This window comes from Oncorhynchus keta, chromosome 14, assembly GCF_023373465.1.
Source record: "Oncorhynchus keta strain PuntledgeMale-10-30-2019 chromosome 14, Oket_V2, whole genome shotgun sequence".
In the NCBI taxonomy this organism is placed as follows: Eukaryota; Metazoa; Chordata; class Actinopteri; order Salmoniformes; family Salmonidae; genus Oncorhynchus; species Oncorhynchus keta.
In genome coordinates this window covers 57,835,884-57,853,459 of record NC_068434.1, presented here as the reverse complement: position 1 = coordinate 57,853,459, position 17,576 = coordinate 57,835,884, and the positions used below count along the sequence as shown (strand labels likewise).

At 41.7% G+C, this 17,576-nt stretch overlaps 1 protein-coding gene across 3 annotated transcripts in view; it reads left to right on the top strand.

Annotated features, from left to right (window-relative positions):
* LOC118393666 (leucine zipper protein 2-like) overlaps positions 1 to 17,576 on the top strand; it is a 180,775-nt gene that overhangs the window by 93,846 nt on the left and 69,353 nt on the right. For all 3 annotated transcript variants that reach the window (XM_052461974.1, XM_035786600.2, XM_052461975.1), the window contains exons 2-4: positions 10,501 to 10,618; positions 14,695 to 14,765; positions 16,315 to 16,396. In XM_052461974.1, coding sequence (XP_052317934.1) covers positions 10,501 to 10,618; positions 14,695 to 14,765; positions 16,315 to 16,396 — 271 coding nt within the window. The remainder of the gene's footprint in view (positions 1 to 10,500; positions 10,619 to 14,694; positions 14,766 to 16,314; positions 16,397 to 17,576) is intronic.

Below are 17,576 nucleotides of genomic sequence, written 5' to 3'. Positions count from 1 at the left end.
AGAAGAGACATCTAACCTTGCTATGGTATTCTACACAGTAGACCAGTAGAACACAAACAAATTTAATGAAAAGCCTGATTGGGGATTTTATTGAGGAGTTGGTGAAGTGGCAAATCACTGTAGCAAATAAGCGACAGAAAACGAACTCAAAGCACTCCCAGAGACAGGCCCGACTGACAGCTCGCCTGTGCCCAAACAATGGAATCAAACAGGGTCTTGCCTACTCTAAATTGATCATCCCACCGCCAGAGGATTCCTCATCCAAAACTGAATGGAGCACCAGCAGGGTAGTTAACCAGTAATCAAGTCACATCCGTCATCCAACTCTCTCTCTCTCTCTCTCTCTCTCTCTCTCTCTCTCTCTCTCTCTCTCTCTCTCTCTCTCTCTCTCTCTCTCTCTCTCTCTCTCTCAATTCAGAATTACACTCTCTCTCTCTCTCTCTCTCTCTCTCTCTCTCTCTCTCTCTCAATTCAGAATTCTCTCTCTCTCTCTCTCTCTCTCTCTCTCTCTCTCTCTCTCTCAATTCAGAATTACTCTCTCTCTCTCTCTCTCTCTCTCAATTGAATTACACTTGTAAGTGGGGCAGAAGCTTCACTGATTGCCCTTGATGTGAATCAGGTGCATGGGCTTGCCTATTGCCAACTTCACTTCTTCCTTCACTATTGGCCAGAAGGGGGAATCGGACCCACAGAGCCACTAAAGCTCCAATAGATCATTGTTTTTCAAACATGTTTCCCCGGGACCCCCAGGCATTTCACAATGTTGTTGTAGCCCTGAACTAGCTCACCTGATTGACCTAGTCAAAGGCTTGATGATTACTTGACAAGTTGAATCAGGTGTGCTAGCTTTGGAAAACATAGAATAGATCAAATACATGGAATGGCTGCGGGTCCCCGAGGAGATGTTTGAGAACCACTGCCATAGATAACCGGCGTGCTTGAGGGGATCAGTTTGAGCAAGGTGAGGCGCGGAATTGTGATTTGTAGATCAGTGATTCTGTAAAACCCCAGCGCAATGTAGTAGATCTCAAAACACATCTTTGATCGGTCATTATTCCACACTTACATGTGATTAGGCAGGAACACAACGCATTGTATTTTTTTTCCTGGCTATTCCACTCTCTCTGCAATGAAACAGAATTCATGGGAGGGGATTTTTTTTTCTCTATATGTAGTGCTACTTCCAAACAAGTCTGTTCATTGTGGTGTGTGTCTAAGGCGATTATACAGTCTTTACTTATTTACTAACCGAGAAATTCTCATGTGGTCTGACCAAGAAGCTTTGGTTGCTCGCATCATCCCCTTTTTATCCCATCTTACCACTACAGCCTATTACACTGATGCTCTGTTATAGTGCTCTATACAACCCGTTTAGTGAATCACATTAGGACTTGACTCATTCCATCATTCATTCAGTCCACCATTCTCAAATAACGCATTTCATATTATGCCGTTTTCCATTGTGTATCTGGGTTCATGGACACACTTATCTTCAGTCTGCGACAGCAGGAACCTTTTTTTAATTAGTAGGAGTGAAAGATGTGAGCTTTAAAAAAGGCATGCAAAGAAGAAAGGCATGCAAAGTCAAATATTTTACTCTTGCTCTGACAAGCCTCACATGTACAAGCCTCCTTTCTACATTGGCACACTGAGAGATATTGATATCATACAACCATATAAAAGAGTCATACCACAGTTTATATTTTTTTAACTAGGCAAGTCAGTTAAGAACACATTCTTATTTTCAACGACGGTCTAGGAACAGTGGGTTAACTTCCTGTTCAGGGGTAGAACGACAGATTTGTACATTGTCAGGTCAAAGGATTTTGAACTCGTATCCTTTCAGTTACTAGTCCAACACTCTAACCACTAGGCTACCCTGCCGTCCCACAGTCTATTCTATATGGCGCATGTTTTACAAGGCCGTAACAGCATTCTAAATTAATAAGAGTAAACGATATCAGTGGATTTCAACTGAATACAAGATGTTATGTTGAATTCTTTTTTTGAACGGGGCTGAATGCTACTCGCACTATGACTTTTTCTTCCTACATATTTCTGCCTGGTTGGTAGGTGTGTACTGCCTTTTCAGCAGCCTAAATTTTCTTTGACTGAAAAGGTGGTGTTCTCTCTCTCTCTCTCTCTCCCACACAATGAAAGTGTATTATCTATAGCCTCAATAGAGAGATACTTTGTAGCTTTTGATGTTTGGCAGGTGTGCCTTTTCAAAGAGAAGAGTAAAGGCATTCCGCTTGATTGGAACACAAGAATTGCACAGGGGTTTCTCAACACAAACCATTACAGGAACTGGATGTTGGTGGGCGCTGCATTCAAAACACTCCATATCAACGATTTAATGGGAGCTGGCAACCTTGGTCAAATCTAGGGATATCTTTTTAACACCCTCTTTGTAAAATAGGCCCCAGTCGAGAGCTTCTGCATGCTACCACAGGAAGGGAGAGTGAGTCACAACTCGTCTGTAAATCAGGCGGGAAGGAGCAAGACGCTCCTTGTCTCTTTGTGTTCTAGGGCGTATTTCTTAAAGGCACAGAAGTGATATGGTGCGCACAAATACAGTTTGGATATTACATTTACCAGAAAAAGCGATTCCTCCTAGGTTTTTTATTTCTCCCTTCACCGGATAACACTTTAATGCAGGCTGCACGTCTAGACGGCTCGGGCCAAGTGTTATTAAATAAAGCATGCCGTTTTGAGACGTGGCCACAGCTGGGAGGATGGTTTCATGTTGAACGTCTACTGTGAAAATGATTCAGAGTGTGCATGACAGAGGGGAGAGCAGACAGAATGCTGTCAAGCTCTCACCTCCAAGCAAGTACATTTGGTTTACCTTGAGATAGGCTTAAACCTGGAATCCTTAATGGTGAAACAGCCACATCCATCCACACTATGAGGTTGGAATAATATTGTGAAATTGTAAAAATGATGATTATGCCATTTTAGTGTAAAAGCTGTTTGAAAAGGCTGCTCTTTTGTTGGAATGGAGTTTTGGCCTGCCTGTTGCCATCACCAGGCGGTAAAATAGTTAATAGACCAATAAGAAAGAGAGTTTCAAACCTCTCTGCCAATAACAGGTAGTTTTTCGTTTTCCCCTCCCCACTCAGACCACACACAGAGAGTCCTAGCAAAATTCTTGCTTGAGAAATTGCTGGCTGTATTTCTGTATATTGAAAGTTAAATATCTTGAAAACTTGATTGCTGACATGCAAAACATTTTGTGACTTTATCAACAATGGACTAATGAAACAACTGCCAAAAGATTGTTTTTGGGGTGGAATTTTCCTTTAAATGTCATTACATCCATTTATAACTATTGTGTTATTCATATACAGTATGTAAATGAATGCCCCCCAAAAATAATACTCCACATAGGGAATAACAGAATGGAGTGTTTAACATCAAGGGAAGTAATTGGCATACATTTATGCATGAAAATGCCTGCAATAAATTATTGAATTATTAATTTATTATGCTAAGTATTTCTATTTCAATGTCTTCAAATTTGAACACTGTGGAATATTAGGCAATTTAAGTGATGAACAAATTAGCTGGCCTTGCTACGGGAAAGAAGAAGCATATTGCGAGAGATTCCTGTTCACTTCAGATAATATGGATCTTTCACTTCCTTGCTCAGACTATTGTAAATCTTCTCCACAATCAAGTCCATTGTATCAGTTGCTGTGTACCAGCTTGGGTTGGGTGACACTGAAAATGGTCTCATATATATACAATGCATCTTTATCCTGCACATGGATAATCAGGGGCCATTTTGGGGTGGTGCTGGTCCCCAAAGATCCACCCTAAGATCATTTGGTCCGGTTGATCATCGAAGACGCAGGCCAGGCCAGTTCAGCCAGGGGATTTTTCATTTTTAAATGTAACCTTTATTTAAAATGGCAAGTCAGTTAAGAGCAAATTCTTATTTACAATGACGGCCTACTCCGGCCAAACCTGGACGACGCTATGGGAGCACTATGGGACTCCCAATCACGGCCAGATGTGATACAGCCTGGATTTTACACAATACTCACAGACACACGCACAGAATTACCTCGGAACTTATTTGGGTGACCTCTTGAAGGGAAAAGTCTATGATTTTTTAAAACTAGGTCATCTAAGGACTCCCTCAATAGAATAGTCCATCAAGTTTCGTTTAGTCTTGTCACGGTTGTATGGGGGCCGCAGACTGGGGAAAGTCAACCAACGGAACTGACACTACAATCTTGTCATTCCAAATGAAAGGTCAAATATTTCATTCTCTGCTCTAAAAACTAGTCTGCAATGTTAATACACATTAAAGTAAAATGTGCTTATTTCTACCTGGTAAAGATAGTTGAACATTTTCAACATATTTCTTGGAACAGCTCATTTAGTTTTAATTACGGAATATCATCAGAATACTGTTGACTGTATCTGTGAAAAATGTATCAGTCAATTCGTTAATCAATGAATCAAAAGTTTTCAGGCCCATTCATAGTAGGTCACTGACAAAGAAATTGGGTCATCACATTACAAAAACGCACACACATAAAATAACACGCCACTTTGAAAGTTCCTAAATAATTTTCAGCAATTAAAAAAGCTGATTTGTTTTTTTCATTGGCATGCACATTTACATTTTAGTGTCTCGTTTAGTCTCAGAACCCCCACTCTTTAATTTCAGATATAAATCACAAAGAAAAACAAATCAATATGAAATGGAGAACATTCATCTCATGCAAGACCTTGGAGGGAGATACAATTGGATATTTTATTTCATATCAAACAACTCTGTTAGCTGGCATTGGATACTGTCACTGAATATGCCATGGATCAATATACTTTAAAATATGAGCAAGCAATCCTTTTTCAGGGATATATTACCCTTTTGGACTGCGTCACGTTGTGTCCACCATTCTTAGGCGTCGTCTTACCAACATTTGATGCCAAATTAGCTTCTTCTGAACCCATTGTTTTACCATGTCCGTCAACCAAACAATTAAAGAAGATTTTGTGCCAGATAGCCTGACTACGCAATTAATATTCCCTGCTGTCTGCTATGTTTATACAAGACAAGAGTCAGTAAACACGACGGATTGATTTTGTCACAGGTGTTGGGTGGTAGTCACGCTTGGGTAGAGAAATAAATTAATTTTTCGACAAGCCTCGGGCAGTCCCCCTTATTACAACTATTTATTTGCACCCTCTTAATGACACAATTCATCCAGCCTGAATTTGGAGGCACTATATAAACCGCTGTCTCCTCATAATCTGCATGACAGCAAATAAACTCTTATACTTGACTGGTTAAATGCTAGCACTTACAAATAAACTCCTTCTATACTTGACGGGTTAAATGCTAGCACTTACAAATAAACTCCTTCTATACTTGACGGGTTAAATGCTAGCACTTACAAATATACTCCTATACTTGACGGGTTAAATGCTAGCACTTACAAATATACTCCCATACTTGACGGGTTAAATGCTAGCACTTACAAATATACTCCTATACTTGACGGGTTAAATGCTAGCACTTACAAATATACTCCTATACTTGACAGGTTAAATGCTAGCACTTACAAATAAACTCCTTCTATACTTGACGGGTTAAATGCTAGCACTTACAAATAAACTCCTTCTATACTTGACGGGTTAAATGCTAGCACTTACAAATAACTCCTATACTTGACAGGTTAAATGCTAGCACTTACAAATAAACTCCTATACTTGACGGGTTAAATGCTAGCACTTACAAATAACTCCTTCTATACTTGACGGGTGAAATGCTAGCACTTACAAATAAACTCCTATACTTGACGGGTTAAAGGCTAGCACTTACAAATAAACTCCTTCTATACTTGACGGGTTAAATGCTAGCACTTACAAATAAACTCCTATACTTGACGGGTTAAAGGCTAGCACTTACAAATAAACTCCTATACTTGACGGGTTAAATGCTAGCACTTACAAATAAACTCCTATACTTGACGGGTTAAATGCTAGCACTTACAAATAACTCCTGCTGTTGGTTTTGTAGCTTGTTCGTCGTAAAATATGTTCCCCTTCAGTTTATTTGCCACACAATATTGGTTTCGATGTGCATTCTTAAATATGTGTTATCGGATGGGGATATTTCCATCCAGCTACCAGGCAACTCTTAATAAATCATAAGAAGGCATTTCTAAATTTATTTACTAAGAAACAATGCGAAAGTAGTTTATGATCAGTAATACTGAGTTTACAAAAGATCAGGAATACCTGCTCTTTCCATGACATAGACTGACCAGGTGAAAGCTATGATCCCCTTATTGATGCCACATGTAAAATCCACTTCAATCAGTGTAGATGAAGGGGAGGAGACAGTTTAAGGAAGGATTTGTAATGCTTCAGACAATTGAGACTTGGATTGTGTATGTGTGCCATTCAGAGGGGGAATAGGCAAGACAAAAGATTTAAGTGCCCTTGAACAGGGTATGGTAGCAGGTGCCAGGCGAACTGGTTTATGTCAAGAACTGCAATGCTGCAGGCTTTTTCACGCTCAACAGTTTCCCATGTGTATCAAGAATATTCTACCACCCAAAGGACATCCAGCCAACTTGACACAATTGTCGGAAGCATTGGAGTCGACATGGGCCCGCATCCCTGAGGAACGCTTTTGACACCTTGTCGAGTCCATGCCCTGACGAATTGAGGTTGTTCTGATGGCAAAAGGGGGTGCAACTCAATATTAGGAAGATGTTCCTAAGGTTTTGTACACTCATTTTGTGTTTATATACTGTCTACAGATTGTCCTCACATGGGCCACAATAGGAATTCCTTATTATTCATATTCCTTGTATTATCATACATCCTTACAACTGGTGTGTCTGGTGTGAGTAGGATCCTTTCAAGTACATCCATTAATATCAATGTATACCTTGTTTATTTTAAAACACAGATTTATGAATTGTCATTAGGTCATTGATTTTTTATGAAACATTGGCAGCTACAGTACAGTGTATTGCAAAAGTAGTTCTTCAATTTGTATTGTGTTACAGAGTTGGATTAAAAGGGATGTACTTAATTGTCATTTTTTTGTCAACAATCTACAACAGATATAAATATTTAGAGATGCCTTCGTTAATGATTTATTAAAGCATTGCACGGTAGCTGGATGGAAGTATCCCCATCAAATAAGCTACGCTTATTTTTGGTTCCTCCTTTAATCCCTCTGTATGTATGTATGAATTCACAACTGAAAACTGTGCCCGCAACAAGCGTGCACGGTCTTGATTTTACACACACCAGTGTGCATAAGCGAGCTAGGCCGACATACTGTTTTTATGTACGCTCACAGAAGGCTTCGCTCCATCACCTCCTTCACATCATCTCCATACGTTGACTGCCGCGGCGTTGCCCAGAGAGGCTGAATGATCTCATAAGCTATTAGCCGTTATTAAAAAAGGCCCGGGTCAATAGCTGGTAACCGGTGCTACGATAGAGCGTTTACAGGCCAGTGCTGTCAACTGAACTGAAGACCAAAGCTGCTTCTGCAGTTGCTCTCTAGGCAGAGAGGGAAAGTGGAAGGGCCTTGCTTCCTTCCCCTTATTGAGCTGTTGTTTTGCTGTTGATTGTAGACCTCAGCACTTTTCCCTCTCCAGGCCCACGGCTCAGCACTTGGCAGGGTCAACCTCATATAACTCAGAAACTGGCTGTGATTTCAAGGCTAGAGAAATGTTTGTCCGCAAGAAGTTAACGCAGGATCCACCAATAAATGATGATGCTCCTCATATAGGAGAAAGCTAAATCTTTCTTCATTTTTTTTTTTTGCGTGTGGCACTTTTCATTATTTCGAGCCGGTCGTGTTTTACTGTCTAGATCAAGATGGATATAAAAGAATGTGGAAATTGCAGAGGCTCAACTAAAAAATATTGAATAATGTGATCACTGGCGGCAGAATTCTGAGGACAGCGGCCTCGTATCTGATCATAAGACTGTTTGTCAGACAACCCCGATTCTCATTAGCACACTTTTCTCTCGTCCAACAGATCCGTGAAACCGCGAGGTTCCCCGGACGCTGGTGTCGGAGAAAGGTCATGACATAATTATGAATCTGCCGCCATTTTTGGCAGTAGTTTAACAGTTTATGTCGGACCATGCGCAAAGTTTTTTTTTTACCGTTATCTGTGACTCTTCATGGGATATAGCGAGATCTGTTTCAGTGGGCCTCAAATTACGAGTCTTATTCATTTCCCTCCCACGGATGGGCCAATTCCATTGGGTAATGAATAAGCTGGCAGACAGGGAGTGATTTCCCCATCTCTCTGTTGCGTGAGCCTGCAATAGATTTCACAGAATGCCATACGGTGGCAACTCATGCGCAGGATGCATTACAGCATGTTATTTATTTATTTCTTAGGTGCTGCTTTTCTATTACTGATTTATGTTCTATTACTGATTTATTACTGTGTTATTGTGCTTGATCCGGTGATGGGATTTGTGACATGAGGTGCATGAGACTTTTGGAACAAGGCCCCAGGTCGAACGGGTGGGGAGCACTCCCGGATTCAGACGAATATGGTGGGCAGCAGTGTTGCATTTCAAAAGCACAAGGAAATGACACAGTATATTTATTTTTCCACACCTGGTCCCCAAAATCCACTCTCAGAGGGGTTTACAGTAAAGCTCATTAAGCTGCATGGCGGGTTGTTGTCTTTCTCCAGACGTTAAGTAACATTTTCTTGCACTTGGAGCTCTACTCTTTCCTCTGGAGCTTCTAGTGTAAGACAAAGCAATGCCATGTGGGTGTTTGTCTTACAGGCATTTTGTCAGTGTTGGAAGGATGTTGTTTTTCCCCTACACTTCCTGGTTTCTGGTTTTGATTGTCGAGGGCCCTTGATGTTCTTGTGACTTGTAGAGATCGTGCTTTTATTGTCTATTTGCCACCTTAAATTAATGTCAAATTAGGGGAGTGGTTAAAGTGAGATGTTTAATGTTTTTGTAACACAACATTTGCAAATAAAGATTACATTATGGCGGGGGGGTTGAAAGCAATCAGTGATGCACAGCATGTCGATATAAAATTGACGACCGGTTGCGTCAACAACCACTGACCGACCAGCTTGATCTTGAGGAAGTTTCCAAAAGATTGATTTGTTTATTTTTTGTTTGTAAATGAGGGTGTTGCGTTCAATAAACATAGATGTCCAATCTGATATCAGCAGTTGGCACTAGGGAAGATGTAGGCAAGCTGCAATGTCTTTATCTATGACCAGAGAGAGAGAGAGAGAGAGAGAGAGAGAGAGAGAGAGAGAGAGAGAGAGAGAGAGAGAGAGAGAGAGAGAGAGAGAGAGAGAGAGAGAGAGAGAGAGAGAGAGAGAGAGAGAGAGAGAGAGAGAGAGAGAGAGAGAGAGAGAGAGAGAGAGAGAGAGAGAGAGAGAGAGAGAGAGAGAGAGAGAGAGAGAGAGAGAGAGAGAGAGAGAGAGAGAGAGAGAGAGAGAGAGAGAGAGAGAGAGAGAGAGAGAGTAGCCCCAAAGGGCCAGAGCTGTCAGTTTCTTCTTCGCCTCTTTATTTGCCACTCCTGAGCTTTCACTCTCTATTCCCTACTCCTCCAACCACGGGGTCCCCTAACTCTACTTCACTTGGCTGATGTGTATGCTTGTCGTTCAAGAGCCACATGTCTGTTATATCAATAGGTAAGCTAGTAAGGTAAGAGACGCATACCCCTAAAATAGTACGCAAAGGGTATGGACAAAGTCAAACGGAATCTTTTATCAGTATACCCAGCAAACTAAAATGTGTTATGTGAAGGTTCCCAGAACTTTCCCATAATGTTCTATGGTGGTTGTTATATAGATATATAGATATATTTTTCTGGAAAAAAATTAATGTTTTCCAAAACATTTTTTGAGTGTTTTAGGGATGCTATTATCCTAATGTTAGATAAAACCCTAACTATAACTTAATGGGAATCTTAGCTAATGTTCTGGAATGTTCCCGGTTTGTATCATATGGAATGAATTCATTCAGAATTCTCAGACAAGAATGTAATGACCAAATTTTGATGCACATTTGCACAAAAAGTAATGTTTGCCTTTCAGCAAGGTCACCATAAAAAATGTGCTCATTTACATTTCAATAGTTTGATTTATAAAGAAACAGAAAAGGCATTTGACAAATGGGTGCTGTGGATATTTCAGTCTTTTTGACAGTTGGATTATTTGTACTTAATAGAAATGCAGAGGCCGACCTCTGGTCAAATGACACATTGGAGTAAAACACTTTCCCAAATTGATAAGGTGATTGAAGTGCTTTTTTTATCTCGAAACCAAGGACTGAGCATTGAGTAGATATTAGTGCGTTTGTACTTCTTTACCCTTTTGCTCTAATGACACAACACTTTTAGTCTGCTTTAACGCCATCTCATACTCCTAAGGGTGCCAATAAAGACTGATTCCCTCAGGCGGTGGACATAAAGTAGTGAAATCTCTCTCTCTTCTCTCTCTCTCTCTCCCTTGACAGACAAGGCTATGAGGGGCTGGAGCAGAAGCTGAAGGAGGTCTTCACAGAGCGGACTGGCATCCTGCGTCAACTTTCCAAGACTACAAAGGAACTGGACAGCATAAAAGGCAACCTTCAGGTTAGAGCCCCACTGTTTCTTTTCTGACAGATTATAGTGGGATGTTAAAGAAAGGTGGATGGCTATGAGTGCCTTTGGAACCATGGGGTTATTTCGAAAGGCTGTGTTTAAGAACTTCAAAAATGGTTTAGAAATTCAGCTCAGCCTGTGATCCACTTTTTCTCATCCGGTGTCCTGGGGTATAATGAGCCACTACATACCTGGGGCCTCGTTTATTAAAAGCAAATAAGCAATATGTTCTGCGTTTTTGGACCATCCCTCCACCTGATATGAATACGAATTGGGAAGTGGAAGTCCTGTAGTTGAGGTGCAGTTGTAAAAACTGGAAAATTACACCAAGGTGGAAGTGTTGAGAAATCTGGCTCTACACTCTTCGGGGAAAAAAAGGGTTCCAAAAGGGTTCTTCAGCTGTCCCCATAAGAGAAGCCTTTTTGGTTCCAGGTATAACTCTTTTTGGTTCCATGTAGAACCCTCTTTAAGGGTACTACATGGAACTAAAAGGCTTCTTTCTACCTGGAACCCCAAAAATGTTACTCATCAGGTTACCCAATGGGGACAGCCGAAAGAACCCTTTCAGGTTCTAGTTTGCAGAGGATTTTTAATGATATGATCAAGTGTCTTTTCGCGACAGGACGTGCATGTGTGGTGCTGATGGAGGATGTTTATATTACATTATTCTTTTGCTTCAGTGCTGTATTTGACATCTTTCAAATACTTTAGATGTGCTTGACTGACATGGCCTGGCTCAATGGAGCCAATGGAATAGTTCAAACGGTGCTAACCCAGTCCACCTGGAACTCCAGGCAGACCTCAAGCAAACACTGAAATGATTTGAATGACCCAGGTCTACTTTAAAGAGTATCTAAGCTTCTACCCTTGACATCTACCACAGCTCGATGTCATCGGTTTTTGACATACAGATCCGCCAATGCTGTGTATACAGTATGTTGTGTGTACGTGTACGGTACAGCGTTACTCTTTCCTGTGAGCACAGTGCAGAATAGGAATGACAGAATTGGGGAATGACAGGTGATGAGAGGTAGAAGATGGAAATGTATGATAAAGATCATCACTCCCATAGTGGATGCTGTTAAATACATTCATGAGAATTGGTAAATGCACAGCTTGGATGGAAGACCACGTAAACATAGCTAATCCTAGATCTTGAGATTCCAGTGTAATTTGGTTGTTAAATTGTATACTGCAGCAAGGCAATACATTTTTCTCGGATACATCTGTATATCGCCACTGATCGGGGCTGCAGTCGATTCCATTTCAGTTCTCATCAAACAAGTAGGGAATGAATTGAATTGAACAAATAGATTGAAAAAGAGTCCAAAAGTCCAAAATCTACTTTCAACATCCTGTGTCCCACAGAGAACCAGCAGACACATATGTCTCTCAGATGTTAGCCAGGGTACCGTTGTCACATAGTCAGTCTTGAATGGAATCTCTTTTGCCAAATTTGGTGGCAGTGGTCCTTTGGGTTTGTCTGGGCCACTGTGTTCTTTTTAGTGGGCTTGGATGGCTGTAGCCCCTCTGACTGATTTGGAGGGCTGGAACAGTCAGAGTCAGGGGTTCAATTTCATTTCAGTTTTAATCAATGACTTCCCAATTACACCCTGTGAACTTGTATGACATGTAACCTGGTGTCACGTCTACTCCCGTTCCCCCTATCTGGCACTTGTTGCCGCCAGTTTACTCATTATTACGCACACCTGCCACCATTGTGACGCGCACCTGTGCCTCATGAGACTCACCTGGACTCCATCACCTTCCTGATTACCTCCCCTATATCTGTCACTCCCTTTGGTTCTCCCTTTGCGTACCCGGTACGCATCAGCAAAGGGAAACAACAGGGATTTTTTTGTGTGTTTTTACTAGTGACGTCGGGTCCAAGGGAAGCAAAAGGGGATGCCTCAGCTGTCTTGTCAGGCTTCCATGCCTCAGCTGGCTCGACAGGTTCTCAAGCCTTGGTTGGCTCGTCAGGCTTCCATGCCTCAGCTGGCTCGTCAGGCTTCCATGCCTCAGCTGGCTCGATAGGTTCTCAAGCCTCGGGTTGGCTTGTCAGGCTTCCATTGCCGAAGCTACCGAGGATGCCTCAGCTAGCTCATCAGGCTTCCATGCCTCAGCTGGCTTGATAGGTTCTCAAGCCTCGGTTGGCTCGTCAGGCTACCATGCCTCAGCTGGCTCGATAGGTTCTCAAGCCTCGGTTGGCTCGTCAGGCTTCCATTGCCGAAGCTACCGAGGATGCCTCAGCTAGCTCATCAGGCTTCCATGCCTCAGCTGGCTCAACAGGTTCTCAAGCCTTGGTTGGCTCATCAGGCTTCCATGCCTCAGCTGGCTCGTCAGGCTCCCATGCCTCAGCTGGCTTTACAGGTTCCCACGCTTCAGCTGGCTCTACAGGTTCCCGCGCCTCAGCTGACTCTACAGGTTCCCGCACCTCAGCTGAGTCTACAGGTTCCTGCATCTCAGCAGAAGCGTCTGGCCCTCTCCTGGTAGTCGGGACCGTCCCTCTGGTCGGCGTCCTGCGGCAGGAGCCGCGTGTCAGGGAGGGGGTACTGTCACGTCTACTCCCACTCCCCCTCTGTGGCACTCGTTGTTGCCAGTTTACTCATTATTATGCACATCTGCCACCGTCGTTATGCGCACCTGCGCCTCATGAGACTCACCTGGACTCCATCACTTTCCTGATTACCTCTCCTATATCTGTCACTCCCTTTGGTTCTTTCCCCAGGCATTATTGATTCTGTTCCTGTGTTATATGTCTGTACACTACTTGTGTTTCTTGTTTTGTTCTATGTTTCTTTTAATGATTAAATTCCCTCCCTGCACTTGTTTCCCGACTCCTAGTGTACCCGTTACACCCTGGCCAGCATGGGTTCATGGTGTTGTCCTCCTGACAGTTTTTGGTGGCATTCATTGTCCCTTGGTCGGGTCTGGCTGGCACTGTGTGTCTGTCTAAGCTACCACTGTCCTCGGGGCAGGCTTTGATTTCAGTTAGCTACTGTACATTATGTGCAGACTTGGATGGCAGTGTCCCCAGTGCCTTGTACAAATGTACCGGGCAAAGCAGGTGGTGGGAGATGAAGGGAGAAGCGAGGGGGGATGGATCTCTTATTAAAAAAGGGGGGGGGGGGGAACAATCAACCGTAACTTTTTATAATAATCCATTATGTATGTGTAACTGAGTAACCTTTCTGGTGGGGATTTACTGACCTAGGTGTTTATTATTTTAATTAGACATCCCATGGGTGCTGGGTCAACCCTTCTTAATTAAACTTTGTCTGATAGAGCTTTGATTGTTGGCAGTTGCTCTGTGGTGTGCAAGTATAAGGTTTAATGGGGGCCATTCCTTTGCGCCTCAACTGCTTATGGAGGTAGCCTGGTTTGTTATGGTAGTGTCAGCACCTCTCTAAATCGAATCCAGATGGGATGCACCCAGATTAAAGTTTTTGTGATACAGAAATATGTGAAATATTTTTTTCTGAATGTGTCTTCTTATTATTATACTGAAGCACATTTTTAAAACTGTTCTGTAATCTCGCAGAGCTGCAATTATTGAACTCCAATTATTGTGTTTATGGAAATGAGAATCAAATGTATTATTAACAAGATACTGTACCACTTGAATTTTCTATAATTGTATTCAAAAGTTTCTCTGCCAGCGTTTTCTTCCCCAAAAAGTGTCAGATTCATAATTACACTCCAACCTGAATATAACCTATATGAGTTCCTACAAGCGTATAAATAAACTACAACTTGTTGTATCACTAAGTATTTTCGACTACCCTCGTAAAAGCATACACATCAATCTATGAGGGGTTACACAATATGGACGAAAAATAATCATCATTATTCGCATCTTTTTTTGCCTGAGTATAGACTGTATGACAGCTTGGAGCAACATGTGCATTTACACTCGAAAGGAGTATTGTTGTTTTCTTTCCGTTCCTACTGTATGAGAGCTTTGAATCTGCTCCTTCACTTTGGAGTGTTGGAGTGAGACTGTGAGTGGTCATATAATAAACCAATTTCTCTTGTGGGACTGAAATGCTCTCCTTTCTCATTTCTAGACACTGAAAAATGATGACTCCGTGACCAAGAAGGATGTCCAGAGAATCCTGGAACTCAGCCACAAGCAGAGGTAGCTCTAACCTTCGTAACCATTTGCTATTGCACATTGCTACCACATGGATTATTTTGAAGAGCAACATGACTTTTAATTACTTCTATGGTGCAAGCACAACGTGATTTTACCTGCAATTCAGCCTTTGGTATACACAGTATATACTTATACCCTACTGCTTTATACATAGCAAACCAACATATCAACAACACATGACAATCATAAACAAACCATTAAACAATGTTTTATTGGTGCAATGGCTCCTGGTCCACAGACAATTTGCGCAGCCACCTGCGTTCCACTTTAAATCCGATTAATCCTGCATTTGATTCGTTCCATTGCCAAGAATGATTATCAAATGACTTCCTCACGAGATATCATTTGTTTTTGACACCTTTCAATCATGTTTTTGATTGCTTTGGGGGGAGTAATAACTAGCAACTCTTCTAATGTGAAACCATGGTAGCCACATCCTCAAGTCAACACGTCGGAAAATGTACAGGATGCTGTCATTCCAGGTTTAGAAATGTTATTTAATTAAGACACTTTAGCCTTTATAAAAGCTGAAAACAGACATATTGTAGTCAGCAATATGAAAAAACACAAACGTTAACCCTCGTCCTTACCACCACATTTGACCTAATCATGTACATAACCAATTACTATATTTAAACTGCAAATATACAGACAACTTGAGGGGCCAATGAAATATACAGAGGGGTGGGGGAAGACAGTACTACAAGTCAAACATTCTGTCCGGTTTAATTTTGTGCTCTGGTTAATAAAGTAAATAACTGCCTTCCCACAAATACCCATAATGGGTTATGCACTATTTTATACACAGTCCAGTGCTGTGTTGCCTGAGGAAAATGTCACTCAGAATAATTTTGGGTTGTTTGTAGCCCATAGGCAAATGTCTCTAAATATCGGTGAAGCGTATTTACAGCACCAAATGTTGTTGGGCCCTCCTTAAATGTCAACCTCAAATTCATTCCACGCTAACTTCTTAAAAATGGTTCTGTCTCCCCTTAAAACGTCATAGTGCTGGTTTTAGGGTGAGATCAGAAAAATGAAATCCCAAGTAGCGGAAAAGAAAAATGTTTGCTTGACTGGGCTCATGCCAACAGACACAACCATTGGCATGTGAAATACGACAGGGCATCGCAGTAGTGAAGAGAGACTTTTCCCTCTGAGATTGACACACAGTGCTGTTGACTGCAGATGCTGCTCCTCGACTGCACAATTGATAGACCATAACCATGTCATATGTAGTTAAACTCTAAACCTACACTAAGCCCAGTCAAAGGGAATAATTCTTTGCTGCTGTAATCGTATACCGGCATTCTGGATTTAAGTTTGGTATTTCGTCACGCATTCTATCACAAATGTTTGGTAGAAAAAATAAGCATGAATTGATTTGATGATTTTTATCCTATTCAGTGCTCAGTCAGTCAGTCAGTGCTTGAGATACTATTACTACTGCCTCGCCACTGCGAGAAGTCAGAGAAGAGTTGGAGAGGAGAAGGATAGGTGCTAACTGAGTGTTTCTCACCTTTCCTCTCAACAGGGAAGAGATGAAGTCCCTCCAGACTGCATTGCAGAAGCAGCTGGACGAGGCAACGGAACAAGCCGAGAAACAGCAGGCCACAGTGAGTAGGAGCCCTTGGTACACCTCACTCCTCTAACCTCCCCCTTGTCACCTGTCACCCAGGTCTGTGAGCGCCCGTCACCCATCTCATTACCTAGCAGCCATCTCTCCTGACTGGACCCCTCCCTCCCACCACTTAATAACCAGTCTGGGAGAGTGAGAGAGCTAGGTGTAACCCAGAAATAGGAAGCATAGTGAGGGAGGTCCTTCTGCTCTCCACTCTCTCCTTAAAGGATAGGTTTCTGATAAAAATGATTTGTTCTGTAAAAGCTAAACTTGACAGGATGGAGTATGTTTTTCCATAATGGTGATGAATAATTTCAATGAAACACCTGTAGAGTACGAGTAGAAGAAACACTTAATAGACCAGGTGCCTTTTTAATATTTTTTACCTTTTGTTATCCTGTCATAAACATTGCTTTTCATTCGCCAAGTATTCCAGGCCTCTATCCATCATGCAACTCAGTCCTTTTTCTATTGTACTTGGCTGTCATTCTACTATAAATTATATTCTACTCAAGTTGTATTACATTGCCAAGCTATTCCGACGTCTGAGAATAGCAGGCTACAAATGAACTCCGATACCACACATGCAGTCATGGTTATACCTACTGTATGAATTGGACCTATAGGTAACAGTTTACTGTAGGCCCCCAATGTATAAATTCACTTTACTGTAGGTCCCCTATGTATGCATTTACTGTAGGCCCCCATACATAATGCCTTTCTAGCAGCTTTTTATAACAGCTACAAAAGCTGTTATCACATCAGTAATTAACATGATACTCATGTGGAGCCTTTTTCATACCTACTGTATAGATTAGACCCTAGCTGTTTTTATTCCCACTTCCCAAAGATATTTACTGCTGCATCTCTAATGGCTATCTGGTGAACCTCTAATTCCCCCTCAAAACAAATGATCAGAAAACCCACGGGATGCCTAATTAATGTCCCAAACAGACTGTGAAATGCTTTTGAGATATTCAATATTTGCTAATAAGAACAACATGGCCTGAAACAAGTGTGGACGTCTTGCAATGGGTGTCTGTCTTATTTTCAAAGTGCATAACAAGGGGGGCTGGTGTTGCTAGCCAACAATCAAACTGTTGTTGTTGACATTTTCATGTTAAGATGAGTGACAAATCCCTGGTGTAGGGAGAAAATGATGGTCTATATTTATG